The 22,654-nt window shown below is 45.8% G+C and overlaps 1 protein-coding gene across 7 annotated transcripts in view; it reads right to left on the reverse strand.

The window, feature by feature from the left end:
- LOC139227891 (C4b-binding protein alpha chain-like) overlaps positions 1-22,654 on the reverse strand; it is a 252,040-nt gene that overhangs the window by 8,439 nt on the left and 220,947 nt on the right. For 2 of the 7 annotated variants that reach the window (XM_070859022.1, XM_070859021.1), the window contains one exon: positions 11,930-12,491. The exons of 4 other annotated variants lie outside the window; for them this stretch is intronic. In XM_070859022.1, the coding sequence (XP_070715123.1) occupies positions 12,409-12,491 (83 nt within the window). In that variant the 3' untranslated portion in view covers positions 11,930-12,408. Of the gene's footprint in view, positions 1-11,929; positions 12,492-22,654 lie in introns of those variants that run through there. One more of the 7 variants, XR_011587483.1, reaches the window with a different exon arrangement.

Consider the following 22,654-nt stretch of genomic DNA (forward strand, 5'->3'; position numbering starts at 1 on the left):
AGGCACATGGAAGCACCATTACCCGCAAGTTCCCCACCAAGTTGCAAACCATCCTGACTTGGAAATATATCACCGTCCTTCATCGTTGCTGGGTCAAAATCCTGGAACTCTCTCCCTAACAGCACTGTGGGAGTAGCTTCACCACACGGAGTGCAGTGGCTCACCACCACCTTCTCGAGGGCAATTAGGGATGGGCAATAAATGCTGGGCTTGCCAGCAACGCCCACATCCCGGAACAAATTTTTAAAATGTCAATATTTCAGCACAAACAAAATACAATATGTACATAAGACTGCTGATCTAGATAGCTAACTAGATCCTAATCAAAGAAAATGTTAAGTATGGAAGAACTCCACAAGATTGAGTACTGTGAGCTAAAAATGATGTGACCTTAATCTCTTTAATACAACTCCAGAGTGCCTAAGCAGCATAGCAGACAACCTTTTATATTCCCTTGCACGAGGTGTGCAGGTGACCCTTGGGCCTCCAACAGTTGCGCCCTCTGGTGGAAAGTCTTACACAGTTACAATGTCTAAATACATAACATCACTCCCCCCCACCCCACCCCCCAAAGCCTTTGATAGCAATTATTTACAAGTTGAGATGATCCGGAGCCCTACATACCTGGTTGATCGTCTGAGTTCAAACTTTGGCATGGGTGAGTTGGTCGGACCAATGTTGCACTGCGGCGTGGCTGGTCTGACAGGACTGTTGGGAATGGTGGATTCATCCTCTTGATTGACATCGAGGTAGATTGCTGGTTTCGTGTGTGTTGGTGGATCGATGATGGTGATGTCCTCCTCAGGTTGTTCCTGGTTGTCGGTGAACCGCAGTTTGGTCTGATCCAAATGCTTTCTGCACGTTTGTCCATTCAATAGTTTTACTATAAACACTATTCCCCTCCTTGGCCAAGACCGTGCCAGCAACTCATTTAGGACATGACCATAATTCAGGACAAACACAGGGTCGTTAGCATCAATGTCACGCGATACAGCCATGCAATCATGCTATATGTTTTGCCGGTGATGCTGGGTTTCCACATGATCATTTAGATCCAGGTGGACTAGGGAGAGCCTGGTTTTGAGTGCTCTCTTCATTAACTTCTGCAGGGGGAACCCCAGTGAGCGAGTGGGGTCGTGTCCAGTAGCTGAGCAGAACCCGAGATAAGCAGGTCTGCAAGGAGCCTTCCGTCACGCGTTTCAAGCTCTGTTTGATAGTTTGGACTGCCGTTCTGCTTGTCTGTTGGATGCGGATTTAAACGGGGTAGACCTGACATGCTTGATGCCATTGCGGTCATAAACTCGTTGAATTCCGAGCTGGTGAAACACAGTCCATTGTCACTGACAAGGACATCGGGCAAGCCATGGGTGGCGAATATAGCCCGGAGGTTTTCAATAATGGTTGTGGATGTGCTGGATGACACAATTACGCATTCAATCCATTTAGAGTAAGCGTCCACTACAACTAAAAACATCTTTCCGAGAAAGGGGCCAGCAAAATCTACGTGGATCCTGGACCACGGTTTGGAGGGCCATGACCACAGACCTTCCTTGGTGCATTTCTCAATTGTGAGCACGTGTTGCACTGGTGTACTCATAACTCTAAGTCCGAGTCAATGCCGGGCCACCAAACATGCAACCTGGCTACAGCCTTCATCATGACTATGCCTGGGTGGGTATTGTGTAGGTCGTGTATAAATGTTTCCCTGCCTTTTTTTGGCAAAACCACGTGATTACCCCATAAGAGACAATCCGACTGGATGAACATTTCATCTTTGCGCCAGTGAAATGGCTTAATTTCATCGTGCATTTCCCCGGGAACGGCCGACCAGCTCCCATTAAGGACAAGTGATAGCACAGGATCCTGGCTGGTCCAGGTCCTGATCTGGTGAGCAGTGACGGGTGACCCCTCGCTCTCAAAAGCATCCATGACCAGATGCAAGTCTGTGGGCTGCGCCATTTCCACCGCGGTAGTGGGCAATGGTAGCCGACTGAGGGCATCAGCACAGTTCTCCGTGCCTGGTCTGTGGTGGATAACAGTCATAGGCGGACAATGTTAGTGCCCATCTTTGGATGCGGGACGAAGCATTGGTGTTTATACCTTTGCTTTCTGAAAACAGCAAAATGAGCGGTTTGTGGTCAATTTCAAGCTTAAACCGAAGTCCAAATAGGTACTGGTGCATTTTCTTAACCCCGTATACACATGCTAATGCCTCTTTCTCGACCATACTGTAGGCTCTTTCAGCCCTAGACAGACTTCTAGACGCGTATGCAACTGGTTGAAGTTTGACTGATACATTGGTTTGCTGTAACATACAGCCGACCCCGTACGAAGACGCATCACAAGCTAGCACTAATCGTTTACACGGGTCATACAGTACAAGTAACTTATTAGAACAAAGTAGATTTCTGGCCTTCTCAAAGGCTGTCTCTTGAGATTTACCTCAAACTCAGTCATCACCCTTACGTAGCAACATGTGCAACGGTTCCAGCAAAGTGCTTAACCCGGGTAGAAACTTACCAAAATAGTTGAGGAGTCCCAGGAACCAACGCAGCTCCGTCACATTCTGTGGTCTGGTGCATTCTTGATGGCCTCTGTCTTTGAGTCCGTGGGTCTGATGCCATCTGCCGCAATCTTTCTCCCCAAAAATTCAACCTCTGATGCCAGGAAAACACACTTGGAGCGTTTCAGCCTGAGTCCCACTCTGTCTAGTCGACTTAGAACCTCTTCTAGATTGTGCAGGTGTTCGATAGTGTTACGATCGGTGATCAGGATGTCGTCTTGAAACACATCGGTGCGCAGAACCGATTTCAGCAGACTCTCCATGTTCCTCTGGAAGATGACAGCAGCCAAGCGAATCCCAAAAGGGCACCTGTGGTATATAAACAGTCCTTTGTGCGTGTTGATGCACGTCAATCTTTTCGAAGATTCAGCCAGCTACTGTGTCATGTAGGCGGAGGTTAGGTCCAACTTGGTGAATGACTTCCCCCCTGCTAACGTTGCGAACAGGTCATCCGTCTTGGGTAGCGGGTACTGGTCTTATAACGAGACTCGGTTGATTGTTACCTTGTAGTCTCCGCAGATTCTGACCGTGCCATCACTTTTCAACACCGGAACAATCCGACTGGCCCACTCGTTGAACTCGACTGGCGATATGATTCCCTCTCGTTGAAGTCTGTCCAGTTCGATCTTGACTTTCTCCCTCATCATATATGGAACCACTCGAGCCTTGTGATGAACGCGACTTGCATCAGGGATTAGATGGATCTGCACCTTGGCGCCTGTGAAATTGCCGATGCCTGGTTCAAATAACGACAGAAACTTGCTCAGCACTTGGGCGCACGAGGCATCATCCACTGAAGATAGTGCTTTGATGTCGTCCCAGTTCCATCGAATCTTTCCCAGCCAGCTACTGCCGAATAGCATTGGGCCATCGCCTGGTACAATCCACAGTGATAAATCATGCACAGCTCCATCGTACGATACCTTAACTGCCGCACTGCCAATGACTGATATGAGCTCTTTGGTGTAGGTGCACAGCTTTGTCTGAATCGGGCTCAGTTTGGGCCTTTGTGCCTTGTTGCCCCACAGTTTCTCAAAAGCCTTTTGGCTCATAATTGACTGACTCACCCCCGTGTCCAACTCCATTGATACCGGAATACTGTTCAATTTGACTTTCAGCATAACAGGAGGGCTCTTGATGGTGAAGGTGTGTACCCCATACACTGCTTCCTCGGGTTGAGTTGCCTCTCGTTTGTTCTGCGTGATCCGCGCTGGATCGATCATCCTCTGGCAGCACTCTTACACATTCGCAGGAGGAGCCTCATTGCTTCGCAGCCTTTGCACATGTAGTACTTGAATCGACATTGATGGACTCGATGATTAACCCCGCAGCGCCAACATGGTGCTAATGGATTTGCATTCACACCCAATGGCGGACACAGTCATCCTAGGTCTTGCAACTGCAGACGTGTAGGCCCTGCCATATGCAGTTCTGCCTAGTGGTGATATTATTTTATGCATAGTGCTTGCCGGTGAGCAGGGTAATGACATCACGATCTCCGGGCGAAGGCGATCGGGACGCAACGTCCTTCTGCCACCGCAAATCTTCGCACTCGGTCGGTAATTGGTTAGTGCCCCATTATCGTCTCCCGGAGGACAATTTCTAGACGAATGTTTTATCCCATTTTATTGGATATGAGTTAACAGCAAATCAAAGCTATTTTTCAATAGAACACCGATCAGTAATCCACACAGGCCAGAGATACATACCAAGTGGCTTTTTGGACACATGCCATAAATAAACAATAAATAAACTCAGTAATGTACACTAAATTCACTTTCTTTCCCTAAAAGAAACTTATCTATGTACTCTAGTACAACTCACATCCTGGAGCAGACAGAAAAAAACAAAGGGATACGAAGAAAATGGTAAGAGCCACAAAATGGGAATAGGAGAAAAAGCTTGTGAGGGATATCAGGCGTTATACTAAAGGATTTTACAAACATATTAGGAAAAACAGGTGGCTAAAAGTAATGTGGGCCCCTTAATGACACATGCAGGTAATATTGTAATTAGAAATCAGGAAATGGCAGACTTACTAAACAGCCACAGTAGAGGATGAAGATAAAATACCAGAGGTACAAGCAAAACTAAAAATAAATCAAGAGGAGGAACTAATTAGATTCAATACTGTATGTGCAAAAAAAAATGGTGCTTAAGAAACTAATCTTAAAGATAGACAAATCTACAGGACCCAATGGTTTCTACCTCAGGGTATTGAAAGAAGTGAGAAAATTGTAGATGCTCTAGATATGATCTTCCAAAGTTCTCGATTCAAAAATTGTCCCCTTGGATTGAAAAATTGCCATTTAAAGGTAAGAGAGATAAACTCAGAAATTATAGGCCCATTAGTTTAATGTTTGTTGAGGGAAAGTTATTAGAATCTGTTATTAGCGACAGAGTGACTGAGCATTTGGACAAATATGAGCTGATCAGAGAGAACCAGCATGGATTTGTAAAGGGTAAGTCATGTCTAACAAAATGAGTTGAATTTATTTTGAGGAGCTAACTCACATGATAGATAAAGGAGTAGCTATGGATATTGTTTATATGGATTTCCCAAGGCATTCGACAAGGTTCTACGTAAGAGATTTAACAAAAATTATAACACATGGAATTGGAGCCAATCTATTGGCTTGGATAGTTAATTGGTTAGGATGCAGGAAAAAGGGAGTAGGAATAATGAGTAAGTATTCAAATTAGCAGAATGTGAACAGTGCTGTCCCCAAGATCTATACTGAGACCACAGCTTTTCACTATATTTAGAAATGACTTGGATGTAGAAATAGAAAGCTGTATATCTAAGTTTGGTGCTGGCACTAAATTAGGTGCCACAGTATATTGCATAGATAAGAACAGAAACTTACAAAGGGACATTGAAAAATTAAGTGAGTGGGCAAAACTGTGGCAGATGGGAGTCCAATGTGGGAAAGTGTGAGGTCATCCACTTTGGATCCATGAACGATAGAACGATAGATCAGGGTATTTCTAAATGGTAAGAAGCTAGGAACTGTGGATGAGCAGAGAGATTTAGGGGTCCAATTCGAAATCACTAATAGATAGTGGGCAGGTACATGAAATGATGGTTGTTAAATCAAGAGGGCTAGAATACAAAGGGGTGGAAGTTATGTCACAGTTGTTCAGTGCTCTGCTCAGACCCCTTCTGGAGTAGTTCGTTCAGTTCTGGACCCCACACCTCAGGAAGGATCTGCTGGCCTTGGAGGGGGTGCAGCGCAGATTCACCAGAATGTTACTGGGGCTAAATAGATTACATTGTGAGGCCAAGTTGCATAGATTAGGCTTGTATTTCCTTGAATATAGAAGATTAAGGGGTTATCTAACTGAGGTGTTGAAGATGATTGAAGGATTTGACAAAGAGCAGCTATTCCCTCTGGTAGGAAAGTCCAGAACAAAGGGGCAAAAATTAAAGCTAGGCCATCTAGGGGTGATATCAGAAAGCACTTCTTCACACTAAGGATGACAGTCCTGCCATCCCAGGATCAGTCTGGAGAAACTTCGCTGCACCCTCTATGGCAAGTGTATCCTTTCTTAGGTAAGGAGACAAAAATGCACAAAATACTCCAGGTGCGGTCTCACCAAGTATAACTGTACGCTGCTCCCTCCAATGCCACTGCAGGAGGGCGACGGCTGCGAAGCCAGGTCACTGATTGCAGTGCGGGCAGGCATAGCAGGAGAGGTGAAAGAATGGCAACAGTTTGTAGAGGGAAGTGACCGGGGCCTAGGAGAGGAGTGAGTTTGGGGCCCAGGGGCAGCACGGGCCAGCCCACACTGATGTGTGCGCACTAGGTCCGTGCAGCAGAGCTGGTCTCCAGTCGTCCTGGTTAATTCGTGCCACTGGACCAAGACCTAGCTCTGTCAAGCCCGTGTGGTTGCTGGTGTGCAATGGCCACCACACATTAAAAAAAATCCACGCACAGGCATCTTCCACCCTTCAACATTGAAGTACCCCTAAAAAGCCCCAAAGTAAGGTGCATAGCCTGGGATCATTTAAACCTATGTATGGAAGCTGGGCTGGAGAAAGCACTGTATCAATCCTCATATAATTATGCTAACTTGCATTCTCTGAAGGCTAGGGTAAAGAAAAACACAATATCATATAATTATGCTAACTTGCAAAAACTAAAACCGAAGCAGCAAGACAAATCAGTGATATAATAATCACGAAACATCCAAGCAGATGAGGCCTTGAGAAGGACATGGTTACTATCTGCACAAGATAAAATGTAACTCAAAAAGAATGTTCAAGACACACAATGCTTTAATTAAGAAAAATTATGAGATGCAGGCTTTGCCTGCGAGATAAGCTTGTACTAAAAGATATATAATGCTATAACTTAGATTTAACTTCGGAGTTGTATCCGAGAATAAAGCGTTTTGAACCACTACCGGAGTCTGTCTTCTCTGCCCGAGTGTCGACCCTGTATATCACTTGGTCCACTCCTCAGTCACCACAATTTGGCGCTGCGAGCAGAGGCGTGACGTCTTGCCATTCCCCAGGAACGTTGAGCGAAAGAGGGCGAGTATTTTTCATTTACCACCCATAAATTAGAGTGCTCAAAACAGACTGTGGGATTTGACAAGATCGCGACAAAGAACAAGTGGGGACAGACTCAAGTAAGTGGTGCGATTGGTTCGGTGTAGCTGGGGAGGCGTCAAAATCCTAAGCAAGCGCACGACAGTAACGAGAAACAGGGGTGCTGAAGGTGGATGCTGGTTGATCGACACGAGCAGACGGTCTAATATCTCTAACGCCTAGCCTGAGCCTGAATTAAGAGGACTTAGTCCCACGTGACGGCGAAGATCAAGTAGGTGTAGGGAACACACTTAGACCGTAGGCTCGTGATACCAAGTGACATCTCCTGGACCCAGTATAGAAATGGCATGTAAAGATACACTAGATTGGGGCCGGACGGCTCGCTTAGAACACACACTGGTGGAAATGCTAAATGGGAGGCTGTCCTATTACCACATGATTGACTCGGATCAAGGGACTCATTTCACAGGTCAAGTGATGAAAGAAACTTGTAGAATATTCGGCATTAAGCAGAAGTTTCACATCCCATATCACTCCTAGAGTTTAGGGATGGTAAAGAGAATGAATCGGACCCTTAAAACCGCACAGAGTGAGGCAATGAGGTTACCAGAAGGAATAGTGACCGGAGGAGCCGACTTAGGCCCCCTACGAGACAGAATCAAAAAGTATGTGAGGGAATTGAGTGTGCAGTTGAAAGGTATGCGACAGGAGGTCTGCGAAAGGCAGAAGGAGGAGGACGAAGGTGGTGTGATAACCGCCTTGGCTATAATCCCCGAGGTGGGGGTGAAGGTAATGGTTAAGGAGGTGGCAGAGAAACCAGGGTTCACACCTAGGTGGAGCGGACCATATGAGGTGAAGTACCCCTAAAAATTAGTGGAGATACATGTGCTTGCATGAATATGAAAGGTAGGGGTCGATGGAAGCACTGGTCCCAGCTGAAAGGATATAAAGATACGACAGATGGACTTTTTAAGAGGATTAGTATGGATATTTCCAATATTAGGGGTACTGGCTATAATGAAATGGATCTAGAAAAGGGACATGCCCGGAGAAACGGTGCAAACATTCCGGTTGAAATAGAAATGGTAAGACTAACTAAAAACCTGGAATATCCAGGATGTGTTTCATCAACAGAATATAAACGTGATCACCACCGCCCTTCCAATTCTACAAAAACAAGCTACAAGGCTGCCCCTAGGGGGCCCAGAAGCATTTACCCACACAGGAGGCTACAACAACGATGTAAAGCAGCCCCTAGGGGGCAGCATCTGAGTGTCAGGAGCGTTTACCTTGAAGCCACAAGAGAAGTGGGTAACAAAATGTTACCTGAATATTGTAAACCAGGGGAATTAACCTTGGGGAAGCGCGTGGTAGTTAAACCTGGAACAGAAGTAATGTTGTTATTTGACAATGTGCAGCATGAAATGTTACCTGTGAGCATAAATTTAGCAGCCCTATAACTGCCAGAAAAGTTTAGCCCCAAGACTAAAGCGTTGTACACATGATTGCTAGACACAATCCTGAGAAAAGCTAGTGACACATCAGGAGCAAGGGAGTAACACAAGCAGCTGAGGCACAAAGGAGGAAGACAGAGATCTACAGGGAATGACGTATTAACTGTACAGGGACCTCTTTAGTAGATGCACTAGATATACAGGCGATCCAGGCAGATATAGATAGTTTGAGGGGAACGATGGAAGTGCTAATGAGGAAACAGGCCAGGATAGGGATAGAATCTTCAGAGTTAGGATCTAAAACATCCAAAAAAAACTGCTAGAGGGTATATCTGTATTGGAAGGCCATGCACGAACAATGAATGAGCTAAATAAGCAGGAATGAGAGAACAATGCCGAGGATAGGAAAAGAGACACATGTCATGCCTATGGGAGATGAATGATCGGTCAGGAGAGACACAATCTGGATCAGATACAAACCGGGCAAGTTTCAGGTTGAATAAATAGCACCCAGTTGAAAGAAATGGCACAGCACAATGGGCCATTCGACGCTTGCACCTTGAAAGGAATGACTAGGGTGTATGCAGTTACAGGAGGATGTGAGGGGAAACAAAAATACGAGGGGAAGAGTACATCCGCAATAGACCAGTATGAGATTTTAAAAAATGGAAATAAGCGGAATATCTTTATCCGGGTGCGGGAGATAAGGAAGCCCAACTATGTGCCCTCACCCAGTGGGAGACGGGAGCAAGGATAGCTGCGGGTTTGACAATACTACGGAAGGATGGGTCATTGGAATAAGCCCTGCCCGAACCGAACCCACACATTATTCTCCTCGCCCTTGATAGGCGTATTGTGTGGTAACGAGCCTGGGAACTTAGGATTACAGAGGTTTGACTTGTAACATTACAATGCCTAACTTTTGCTTTACTCCCAGAATAAAGCAAAAGTTAGGCATTGTAATGTTACAAGTCAAGCCTCCGTAATCGTAAGTTCCCAGGCTAGTTACCACACAATATTCTCCTTGGTGGCAGTGGGAAGAGTACACATGACGTATATACACACCAGGAAGACAATGACATTAAATATAAGCGATGAGATTAAGCAAGATATTGATGTTTACATGGAAGAACAAGTACCACCAATTCCTCTGTTACTTAAAGATTTAAATGAGCTCAAAGAACTATTAAGAAATAACATTAAAAGATATTATGAGCTAATGGATAAAGCAAAAGAACTGGACAGTGAAATAAAGGATAACCTGAAAAATCCACCTTGGTACTTGAGATTATACATCCGTGGATAAGGATCCTTTTACATACCCTAGTGGCAGTACAGATAGTAATAGCCTTGAGTTGGTTGGTGATGTATGTAACAAGTGCAAAGACAGGCGAGGCATACCCAAGTAAAATTACAAGATAGGGATTAGAATTATATCCCATGTGTTAGTCCTAGTGCAGCTGATAGTGGTGCTGATGCTCCTGGGAGAATGTGCAGGCAAATACAAGAGACGCAGAACGAAGAATTTGGCCAAGGCCCATACCCCCAGTTCGAAGAAGATAACGGGGTATTCCGACAGGACAAATATTTACAATACTATCCTACCGACGGATTTGCCATAAAATGCAACAAGACAATGATGGGAATATCCTTGGAGGGGTGTAGACGGAGGAATCGATTAACTGTATATCCTCACCTGGTGGGACAGGGGGAGCGAGACCAATGTGGTTATAATCAAACTGATAACTGTGTCTTTGGTTGAAAGTCCAGCAGACACGGAGGCCACCTACTCCGCTTATCGAGGGAAGGGAGAATACTGTGTGGCAATGACCCTCCGGGAATATACGTATGGTGAAACTGTATGTAACATCACTAACCCAAATTTCTGCTTCACCCCTAGAATGCGCTCGAATAGTCTATATACATGCGCGGGAGGCAATTACAATAAATGTAAAAGACAGTTTACCGGACGAGCTGGAACAATACGCAAGTGATATTGCACCACCAATGCTACACCTGCTGGAACACTTGAACCGGCTTAAGAACTCACTTGTTGCCAGTATCAAACGATATCATCTCATCAAAAGAAACCTTACGAAATTGACAAAGGACATTGGGAAAGAGCTGGATACGGTCCCTTGGTACCGTAAACTATGGGATTGGGGAATGAATGTGATTAGAATTATATCCCATGTGTTGGTTTTCGTTCAATTGTTCTTGGTTCTGTGTTGGGTAGTAATGATATGTATAATGCCACAACAGCACAAGGGGCAGAAGCATCACTAGGCAAATGCAGCATCACATCATGATTATGTAATAATGGCAGAATTACAACACAGGAAGGAAATTTGCACAGACATGTTGTCAGCAGAGAGCGCCTAGAAGTATTCTGGTAAACTGGGAAGCTTGAGTCAGGATGACTGATCACCGTTTGTACAGATCAGGTGGACCAGATACCCCAGAAAACGTGAGGGGGCAAAAAGGGGGGCCATGGAATGGGAAACAGATGGAACATGTATTTACAATAAGTGTCCATATTGGGTATAGTGACCAATGTGCCACAAGGGGGAACTGAAGTAGCCCCAAAGGTGCATAGCCTGGGATCATTTAAACCTATGTATGGAAGCTGGGCTGGAGAAAGCACTGTATCAATCTTCATATAATTATGCTAACTTGCATTCTCTGAAGGTGAGGGTAAAGAAAAACACAGTATCATATAATTATGCTAACTTGCAAAATCTAAAAAGCACTGTATTATATAATTATGCTATCTTGCAAAAACTAAAACCGAAGCAGCAAGACAATCAGTGATATAATAATCACGAAACATCCAAGCAGATGAGGCCTTGAGAAGGACACGATTACTATCTGTACAAGATAAAATGTTACTCAAAAAGAATGTTCAAGACACACAATGCCTTAATTAAGAAAAATGACGAGATGCAGGCTTTGCCTGCGAGATAAGCTTGTACTAAAAGATATACAATGCTGTAACTTAGATTTAACTTCGGAGTTGTATCCGAGAAGCGATCTCGGAAGGTTCTCCCCAGGCCTGCGAATAAAGCGTTTTGACCCACTACCGGAGTCTGTCTTCTCTGCCCGAGTGTTGACCCTGTATATCACTTGGTCCACTCCTCAGTCACCACAAATATGTAGTTCGTGATCTGGAATATTAGGTCCTTCATTGAAACACCTGTGAACTCATCCCTTTTTGGCGTGGAAGCAAGTCATCCTCGCTTCGAGGAACTGCCTATGATGATGATGATGATACAAAGGGTAGTGGAAATCTGGAACACTCTGCCCCAAAAAGCTGTTGAAACTAGATCAATGGTAAATGTCAACACTGAGATTGCTAGATTTTTGTTATGCAAGGGTATTTATTAAGGCTGACAAATACAGTTAAGATACAGATCAGCATGATCTAACTGAATGGTGTAACAGGCTCGAGCGGCTGAATGACCTACTCCTTTTGCTATATTTTCTAGTGTTGCACAACTCTGCTCATTTCCATCAGAGAGAAAACTTGATCAAATAAGTTCAGTGAAATGCAATTGTTAGAAATACAAGGATAGAAAATATGGCAATAAATTGGGACAAAACATTTGTAGCAAGAATGGAGTATACTTCCATTTGTGCTGTTCCTGTGTGCTGTTCCATTGCTCTCATACTAATTCCCTATGTACATTTTTTTAATGCAGATGTTTAACTATTTTAAATGGATTAATATCTGTATTTAAAAAAGAACAGACAGGAAATTCAGTATTAGCACATCAAGTCTTTGTATGAGAAGAGTGCCAATTGGAAACTGTACCCCAATGAACAGAAAATAAATTGCGTCAGTTCAGCTGCTCTGCAGAAAGCCAAAATATTATCAGAAATACAGTTACATTTAGTATGATGAGCAGTCCATATTGTTGACCTATAGGAGGGAAAACAGTAAAATTAGAAAAGGTCTTTAAATTAACATGAAAAATAGTAAGACAGTGACAGCTACATCAGTATAGAAGTGATCAGCAGAGGCCTGAAATACAGGAGTCAATTTCTTTGTTGGGTGACCGGTATTTTAACAGTCAGCACGGATTTTAAAAATGGCAAAACTAGCAGTAACATTTGGCATTTTCAGTTCATTTAGAAAATTTACTTCACAAATCTTGTTATTAATTCATTAGACCACCACCAACTTGATGCCACACTTTTCAATCTTGGATCTTTGCGCTGACTTTAATGCTGGGTCCTAAGGTCACTCAGAAAAGATAGCGTGCAGCAGACCGACAGAGACGCTGTCACTTTAAAAGGGCCACACACATCTTCCAGGTAAGTTTGCACTTAAGCTTTTGCATTGTATTATTTGTATTTTATTGAAGTAGTGGCTTGGCGCAATAAATGTTAAAAAAATATTTTAAGTGTGCAGGGTGCGCAGTTGGATGCTTGCAAGGTTTCGGAAAAAACAGAAAATGCTGAAAATACTCAGCGGCATCTGTGGAAAGAAAAACAGAGCTGACTTCTCAGGTCAAGATGCTGCCTGAGCTGCTGAGTATTTCCAGCATTTTCTGTTTTTATTTCAGATTTCAAGCATCCGCTCACAGAGGGTAGAGGAAGACACAGAAGAGGAGGAAGCGGAAGAAAGGATGCAACCAAGACAGCCCCTTTCTGGCCGAGATATCTGGGATGGAATCAAACGCCTGCGGTACTAGTGACCACAACCCCAATTCCCCCTTCAACATTTGTCCCACAGCTCACCTTCCCTCTGTTACTGTCCATCACAGTGTCCTCTTGGCCACAATACTGAAATACAAGCCACCAGAAAACAAATTTTCCAATCCAACTTCATCCATATATGCATCAAATAGGACATCAAGAAAACAATTAATCACCCTTGTGCATTCCCTTAGGGTCTGTTTTGTGTCTTTGCCTATCCTACTGATGTCACGGACAGCTTATGCAGTGGCTGCAACATGGTTGGTGGAAGGCTGCTGACTTTCTGTGGGGGACACTGTAGATGGACTTGCAGGATGACCTCGAGGAACTGGTGGCTGGGCAGTGTCAAATCGAGTGACGGTGTTTCTTCTTCACTCTCCTCTCGCTTCTCTTGGTCAACCGCTGGCTGGCAGGCTGGGTTTCTTGGGTGTAGAAAGGAGTAAGACACAAGGGTGGAGTTGTGGTAGGTGATAAGCTCATAATAAAGGATGAAACTGAATACTGTGTATAGAAACATAGAAAATAGGTGCAGGAGTAGGCCATTCGGCCCTTCGAGCCTGCACCACCATTCAATAAGATCAAGGCTGATCATTCCTTCAGTATCCTTTTCCTGCTTTCTCTCCATACCCCTTGATCCCCTTAACCGTAAGAGCCATATCTAACTCCCTCTTGAATATTTCCAGTGAACTGGCATCAACAACTCTCTGCGGCAGGGAATTCCACAGGTTAACAACTCTCTCAGGGAAAAAGTTTCTCCTCATCTCAGTCCTAAATGGCCTACCCCTTATCCTAAGACTATGTCCCCTGGTTCTGGACTTCCCCAACATCGGAAACATTCTTCCTGCATCTAACCTGTCCAGTCCCGTCAGAATCTTTTATGTTTCTATGAGATCCCCTCTCATCCTTCTAAACTCCAGTGAATAAAGGCCCAGTTGATCCAGTCTCTCCTCATATGACAGCCCAGCCATCCCTGGAATCAGTCTGGTAAACCTTCGCTGCATTCCCTCAATAGCAAGAACGTCCTTCCTCAGACTAGGAGACCAAAACTGAACACAATATTCCAGGTGAGGCCTCACTAAGGCCCTGTACAACTGCATTAAGACCTTCCTGCTTCTATATTCAAATCCCCGAGCTATGAAGGCCAACATACCATTTGCCTTCTTTACCGCCTGCTGTACCTGCGTGCCCACTTTCAGTGACTGATGAACCATGACACCCAGGTCTTGTTGCACCTCCCCTTTTCCTAGTCTGCCGCCGTATAATGAGCAAGTGTGACCTTAGTTCCTTTAATGAGACTCCAGAGTGCAGGTACCTTGTGGGTGGCCTGCTTATATACTGTGTTCCCAAGGGATGCTGAGATCCCTTGGGACTCCAACAGGTGGGCCCTCTGGTGGTAGTGTAATACAGGTTGCAAGGGGTCAAATACATAACATTACTCCCCTGTGAAGTCAATAGTACACTTATTTACAAGGTGAGATGATCTGGCGCTTTTCGCTCCTTTGTCGATCGTCTCGGTACAAATGCAGGTGTGGGCAAGTTAGTTAGTTCTTCACTGGGCTGCTAGGCAGTCGGCCTTGCCGGGCTGCTGGGGATGGTGAGTTCGGATTCGTGGTCAACCATGTCAGTTGCCACTTGTGTGTGTATTGGAAGGTCAAAGTTGGTGGTGTCTTCTTCGGTTTGTTCGTAGCTGTTGGTGAACCGCAATTTGATTTGGTCCAAATGTTTTCGGCACGTTAGTCCATTGGCCAATTTGACCTGAAACAACCTATTCCCCTCTTTGGCTGTGACCATGCAGCAAGCCATTTGGGACCATTTCCATAATTGAGTACAAACACAGGATCATTGATCTCAATATCGCGTGACAAATTTGCGCGGTCATGGTACACACTTTGTTGATGCCGCCTGCCCTCCACGTGATCATGGAGATCAGGGTGGACAAGAGAGAGCCTTGTTTTGAGCGCCCTTTTCATGAGCAGCTCGGCTGGGGGACCTCCAGTGAATGAATGGGGTCTGGTGCAGTAGCTGAGCAGCACTCAGGACAGCCGGGTCTGCAGGGAGCCTTCCGACACATGTTTCAATCTTTGCTTGATGGTCTGAACTGCACTTTCTGCCTGACTGTTGGATGTGGACTTGAACGGGGCAGAGATGTGACGTGCTTGATCCTGTTGCAGGTTATAAATTCCTTGAATTCAGCACTGGTGAAACATGGTCCACTGTCACTGACCAGGACATCAGGCAGGCCGTGCGTGGCAAACATGGCTCGTAGGCTTTCAATAGTGGCCGTGGATGTGCTTACAGACATTATCGCACATTCAATCCATTTTGAGTAAGCGTCCACGACAACCAAAAACATTTTGCCTAGAAATGAGCCCGCATAGTCCACGTGGATCCTCGACCATGGTTTGGAGGGCCACGACCACAAACTTAGCGCTGCCTCTGGGTGCATTGCTCAGCTGATAGCAAATGTTGCACTGGCGCACGCATGACTAAATCAGAGTCGATGCCGGGCCACCATACATGGGATCTAGCTATGGCTTTCATCATTACAATGCCTGGGTGGGTGCTGTGCAGTTCACAAATGAACGTATCTCTGCTTTTCTTGGGCAAGACCACGCGATTGCCCCACAATAGACAGTCTGCCTGCAGGGACATTTCGTCTTTGCACTTCTGCGAAATCTGTTTGGTGTTGTTGCTGGTGGACGTAAATGCCTGGGCTATCGTTATGGCTTTACTTAGATTCGGAGTTTCAACAATCAACAATTTGCGAAGGATTACCTCATGGCCAATGCCCAGTACAAAAAAGTCTCTAAGCATTTGTTCCAGGAATCCCTCACATTCGCAATGTCCTGCGAGGCGCCTTAGTTCGGCGACATAGCTCGCCACTTCCTGGCCCTCCAACCATTGACACGTGTAGAACCGATATCTTGTCATCAAAACGCTTTCCTTAGGATTTATATGCTTCCGGACCAGTGTACACAATTCTTCATAGGATTTAACTGTTGATTTTGCCAGAACTAGGAGATTCTTCATGAGGTCATAGGTTGTTGCCCCACAGTTAGGAGGATCGCCCTTCGTTTGGTAGCGTTCTCGTCCCCTTCCAGCTCGTTGGCCACAAAGTATTGGCCGAGTCTCTCCACGAAGGCCTCCCAATCGTCCCCTTCTGAGAACTTCTCCAGGATACCAACTGTTTTTTGCATTTTCGCGCGGTTGTTCATTACCTCGTTGCCAATTGATAAGCTCATAATAAAGGATGAAACCGAGTACTGTGTACAATGAGCAAGTGTAACCTTAGCTCCTTTAATAAGACTCTAGAGTGCAGGTATCTCGTGGGTGGCCTGCTTATATACCGGGCTCCCAAGGGATGCTGCGATCCTTTGGGACTACAACAGGTAGGCCCTCTGGTGGTAGTGTAATACAGGTTGCAAGGGGGCAAATACATAACAGGAGAGGAGGGTGGGAAAGCAAGAGCTGCCTATGAGAAGGAGAACAACGTGTGAGGCTACCAATAACTTGCACCCATTCAGCCCTGCCACTGGCCAAGGGCTCAGCCATGCGCCTGCCAGGAATAAACAGCACCGTCTCCTCCAAGGGGGTGAGGTGACGCTAGGAACTGGCGTGCCTTGTGTTTGGTAAAGATTGTAGGTTGATGAGTGATGATGGGATGGGGAGGAGGGAGATCATGCAATTGGTGCAGTTGGTAGGAGACATCTTTTGATGATGCATTCACTAACCTTGATCAGTGGTCTGAGGACACTGGAGCCAGATCGTCGGGTGGACGACACTGCTGGCAGTGACGGTCTTGGCAATCTAGTTTCACACCTTTCTTTTTAGTGGACCTCCTGTCCCCTTATGGGTGGAGGAGCTCTCTTACAGTGTTCATCCCCTACACATAGCTGGAGTACTGCATGCGAGACCCTGGGTGCCCCTTCCCTGGCTATTCAGCCATTTAGGTTCGTGCTAAAGCACTTTTACCATTATTTTAGGTGTGGAAGGCAATTTAGCTTTAAGAGCTGAAATCTCCCACTTGCAACTTATTTTTAAATGTTCATTTTTCCAGAAGACAATTCAGCTGCAAGGACTTAAAAACTATTTTTTTTATAAATGATTTTAATTTTTTTCCGTTTTAGAAAGCAGTTCCCCTGTAAGGGGCCAACACTACTTTCTAAAATAAAGTTTTCGCTGAATGCCATTCTTGCTCCAGGGACACGAAGGCCACGCTGTATTGGGCCTCCTGCTGAGTTGCGCCCACAAACCAGCCTTACACGGTAAGTTTAACGCTGTGCTGATGTTAAACAGTAGGCAGCACAAATATAAACGGGGCCACCTGCGCGATTAATTTCGGCGGCTGATAACTGCAGCCCGGGATGGCACTAGCAACTTTTTGGCCCACTGGAATTTTTAGCCCAAGATCTCTACAAAATGTTTTAGAGTTCAATTCAAAGTTGCCTGCTAATCTTTTCTCATAACCTCTCTTTACCTCCCATATTAAAATTTTCAATTCCCTCCTGAAGTTTCCATAATCTTCCTGGTTATTAACTGAATCTTTCTCCTGACATTTGTCATTAGCATTCTTTTGGTGCTTTATTTGAACTTTTATTTACTGTGTCATCCAGGGCACATTAAGCTTTAGATTATCTATATTTTCCGTTTAAAGGAATATGCCTAGTATGTACTTGAAACATCTCTTCCCCTGAATGCCCTCCATTGCTCAGTAACTGCTTTACCCTGCAATCACCTTTTCCAATCTACCTGTGCTACGTCCCTTCTTAAAATCACTGAAATCAGCTGTCCTAAAAACCTGTGCTCTAGAACTAGCCTCACCTCCAGCCAAACTGTTCCAGTACAGCTACAACACTGGCATCTACCCGACAATGTGGAAAACTGCCCAGGTATGTCATGTCCATATAAAGCAGGACAAATCCAATCCAGCCAAGTATCGTCCCATCAATCTACTCTCAATCATCAGCAAAGTGATGGAAGGGGTCATCGACAGGGCTATCAGCACTTACTCACCAATAACCTGCTCACCGATGCTGAGTTTGGATTCCGCCAGGACCAATCGGCTCAGAGACCTCATTGCAGCCTTGGTCCAAACATGGACAAAAGAGCTTAATTCCAGAGCTGAGGTGAGAGTAACTGCCCTGGACATCAAGGCAGCATTTGACTGAGCGTGGCATCAAGGAGCTCTCATAAAATTGAAGTCAATGGGAATCAGCCCCAAAACATCGCTGCAGAGTTCCTCAGGGCAGCGTCCTAGGCCCCCAACCATTTTCAGCTGCTTCGTCAATGGCCTTTCCGCCATCATAAGGTCAGAAGTGGGGATGTTGGCTGATGATTGCAGTGTTCAGTGCCATTTGCAACTCTCACATTATGAAGCAGTCCATGCCCACATGCAGCATGACCTGGATGACATTGAGGCTTGGACAGATAGGTGGCAAGGAAAATTTGCACCACATAAGTGCCAGGCAATGACTATCTCCAAGAGGCCCAACCACCATCCCTTGACACTCAACGACATTACCATTGCCAAATCCTCCACTATCAACATCCTGGGGGGTAGGGGGAAGGGGGGGGGGCGTGTCATCATTGACCAGAAACATAACTGGACCAACCACATAAATACTGTGGCTGTAAGAGCAGGTCAGAGGCTGTGTATTCTGCAGCAAGTGTCTCACCTCCCAACTCCCCAAGGCCTTTCCACCATCTACAAGGCACAAGTAGTGTATGAATAAAGAGTCTGACCAGATACTGTGAGCTCAAAGTAAAGTGTGACCGTAGTCTTTTATTGCAGGTCTCCAGAGTGCCTCTCCAGCCTGTGAGGCTTTAAGTACAGGTGCTCCCAAGGGATTGTGGGATCCCTTGGGACTCCAGGGGATCAGCCCTCTGGTGATCAAATGGCATGTTGGTCTTCATAGCTAGGGAATTTGAGTATAGGAGCAGGGAAGGCTTAATGCAGTTGTATAAGGCCTTGATGAGACCTCACCTGGAATAGTGTGTTCAGTTTTGGTCTCCTAATCTGAGGAAGGACGTTCTTGCTATTGAGGGAGTGCAGCAAAGGTTCACCAGACTGATTCCTGGGATGGTAGGACAGACATATGAGGAAAGACTAGATCGAATGGGCCTGTATTCACTGGAGTTTAGAAGAATGAGAGGGGGATCTCATAGAAACATATAAAATTCTGATGAGATTGGACAGGTTAGATGCAGGAAGAATGTTCCCGATGTTGGGGAAGTCCAGAACCAGGGGTCACAGTTTAAGGATAAGGGGTAAGCTATTTAGGACCAAGATGAGGAGAAACTTCTTCACTCAGCGTTGTTAACCTGTGGAATTCTCTACCGCAGAGAGTTGTGATTGCCAGTTCGTTAGATATATTCAAGAGGGAGTTAAATATGGTCCTGACGGCTAAAGGGATCAAGGGGTATGGAGAGAAAGCAGGAAAGGGGTATTGAGGTGAATGATCAGCCATGATCTTATTGAATGGTGGTGCAGGCTCGAGGAGCCGAATGTCCTACTCCTGCATCTATTTTCTATGTTTTTATGTTTGAACAAGGTATTTACAGGTTTACATATATAACAAGTGTGATGGAATATTCTGCACTTGCCTGGATGAGTGCAGCTCCACCAACATCCAGTACAAGCAGCCAACTTGATTGGCGCCCCTTCCACCACCTACAAGATGCATTGCAGCAACTCCCCAAGGCTTCTTCGACAGCAGCTCCCAAACCTGCAACCTCTACCGCCTAGGACAAGGACAGCAGGCACATGGGAGCATCACCACCTCCATGTTGCACTCCAAGTCACATCGTCGTTGGTTCAAAATCCTGGAATTCCCACCCTAGTAGCACTGTGAAAGTGTACTTTCACCACATGAACTGCAGCAGTTCAAGACAGCGGCTCATTACCCCCGTCTAAAGGGCAATAAGTGCTGGCCCACCTCCCTGGAACAAATTTTTTTTTAAATGATGTTAAACCAAATTATATTAACTATAATTTATTCACAAAGCACCTTTAACATAGTAAGATGTCCCAAGGCGCTTCACAGCAGTGTTACAAGAAAAAAAGATAAATTTGACACCGAGCCACAAAAGAAATTAAGACAGGTGACCAAAAGCTTGCTTAAAGAGGTAGGTTTTAAGGAGCGTTTTAAAGGAGGAAAGAGTGGTAGAGAAGCGGAGAGGTTGGCGAGGGAGTTCCAGAGCTTAGGGCCCAAACAGTTGAAGGCACAGCCACCGATGGTTATGCAGTTATAATGAGGGATGCTCAAGAGGGCAGAATTTGAGGAGCACAGACATCTGTGGGGTGGTGAGGCTGGAAATGATTCTAGAGATAGGGAGGGGCAAGGCCATGGAGTGATTTGTTAACAACGATGAGAATTTTGAAATCAAGGTGTTGTTTAACCGGGAATTCAGAAAGCACAGGGGTGATGTTGTGGTCACTGTAAAGCTGGATGATCTCCAACTTGCCCTACTTCTTTCCTAGAACCAGATCTGACACTGCTTACTTCCTTGTTGGACTGGAGATATATTGATTGAGAATTAGCTCCATCCCTCAGTTTCCTCCATTTAGGAGAACCGCTCAATTATGAGCTGGCGACATGCGACTTTTAGTCCGGCAGCATCTCCACACTGCCTTCCCAGTGGATGGTGTGGCTATCCAATGGGGGCCTCGCCAGGCTCCTCTTTGTCATCCTCCTCCCTCATGCAATCCCCACTGGCAATGCCAGGCCCCTCATGATGGCCAAGTTGTGCAACATGCAGCACACCACAATGAATTTGGATACCTGGTGAGGGGAGCATTGAAGGCTGCCTCCAGAGCGCTCCAGGCATTGGTCTGCCTGTAGGACATGGCATATCTCTGACAGGACCTCCTTTTGGAAGTGCAGCCTTCTCTCAAACTGCTCCTTAGAGAGGTGGAAGTATGAGCATCGGTGCCTGTAAAGCTGTGGGGGACCAAGCCCTCCTTCTCCGATGTCTTTGGTCTCTCCTTGCCATGTATTCAACCAGCATTGTAACCCATGTATAATCTGACCTAAGTTGTACACTGTGAGAACAATGACCACTAGGTGGGAGACACTCCTAACCTGGACCTTCAGGTATAAAAGGGGAAGCTCCACCCACCTTCATCACTTGAGTGCTAAGAAATAAAGGACAGGTCACAGACTGACCTTCTCTCAAGCATGGGCCTCGTGTGCATTTATAATATATAGTAAGGACATATCAATGGCGACGTGTGCATTTATAATATATAGTAAGGACATATCAATGGCGACGAGAAACTGGGATTTAAACCACGCGAGCATGGCCACTAGCAGAACAGACGAGAGACACTGTGTTCAGGAATGGTTGGGACAGAGATTCAACATTGTTAAAGCAGCACACAATTCTCCAGGCAGACAAGGGCAGTCGGGCATGCCCCAACATGTAGTCGAACCCAGAGGGGGAGTTCGACAGAGGCAATGGCAAGTTGAACGGCGATTCACACCATTGCAAGGGACAATGCGGCCAGTAATGGGGCCATCAACACCTGTTAATGGCGCACTCAAGGTCAGTCACAGGGGCAGTCAGGGACGATCGACTGGCAAGAGATCTTTTGTTTCCAACAGCAGCTCATGTTGGAGGCGTGGAGGCACACACTCAGCCGGAAGTTGCAGAGATGAGCAAAATACCTGCAGAAATTGCAGAAATGAACGCTGGGGGAAATCGCTGGAAGCTGAAGTTCAGCGGGTTCATGTGGAGCACGTATACAGTTCATACACCAGGGCGCCATCAATAATGATGAAAGTGCTCCTCAATGGCATTCCAATATCAATGGAGCTAGACACGGGGGCCAGCCAATCCCTGATGGGTATCAAACAGTTCAAAAGGTTTTGGGCGTCCAAGGCCAGGAGGCCAAAATTATCGGCGATTGACGCACAGCTGCGGACTTACACAAAGCAGACCATTCCGGTGCTAGGCAGCGCCACGGTAGTCATGACCCACAAAGATTCGCAGAACAGGTTGCCACTCTGGATTGTCCCGGGGACGGTCCCGCACTACTGGGAGGAGTTGGCTTGCTGTCATGAACTGGAAATGGAGCGATGTCAATGCAATTTCCTCTGTGGAGCGAGTATCATGCTCACAGGTCCTGGACAAATTTGGCTCATTATTTCAACCTGGCATCGGCACTTTCATGGGGGCCAAGGTAGTGATCCACATAAACTCGGACGCCAGGCCAGTACACCACAAGGCCAGAGCGGTGCTGTACATGATGCGGGAAAAGATAGAAGGCGAATTGGACCGCCTGCTGAGGGAAGGTATCATCTCGCCAGTCGAATTCAGTGACTGGGCGAGCCCGATCGTGCCGTGCTCAAGGCGAATGGCTCAGTCAGGATATGTGGTGATTAC

The sequence above is a fragment of the Pristiophorus japonicus genome, chromosome 17 (genome assembly GCF_044704955.1).
Source record: "Pristiophorus japonicus isolate sPriJap1 chromosome 17, sPriJap1.hap1, whole genome shotgun sequence".
Taxonomy (NCBI): domain Eukaryota; kingdom Metazoa; phylum Chordata; class Chondrichthyes; family Pristiophoridae; genus Pristiophorus; species Pristiophorus japonicus.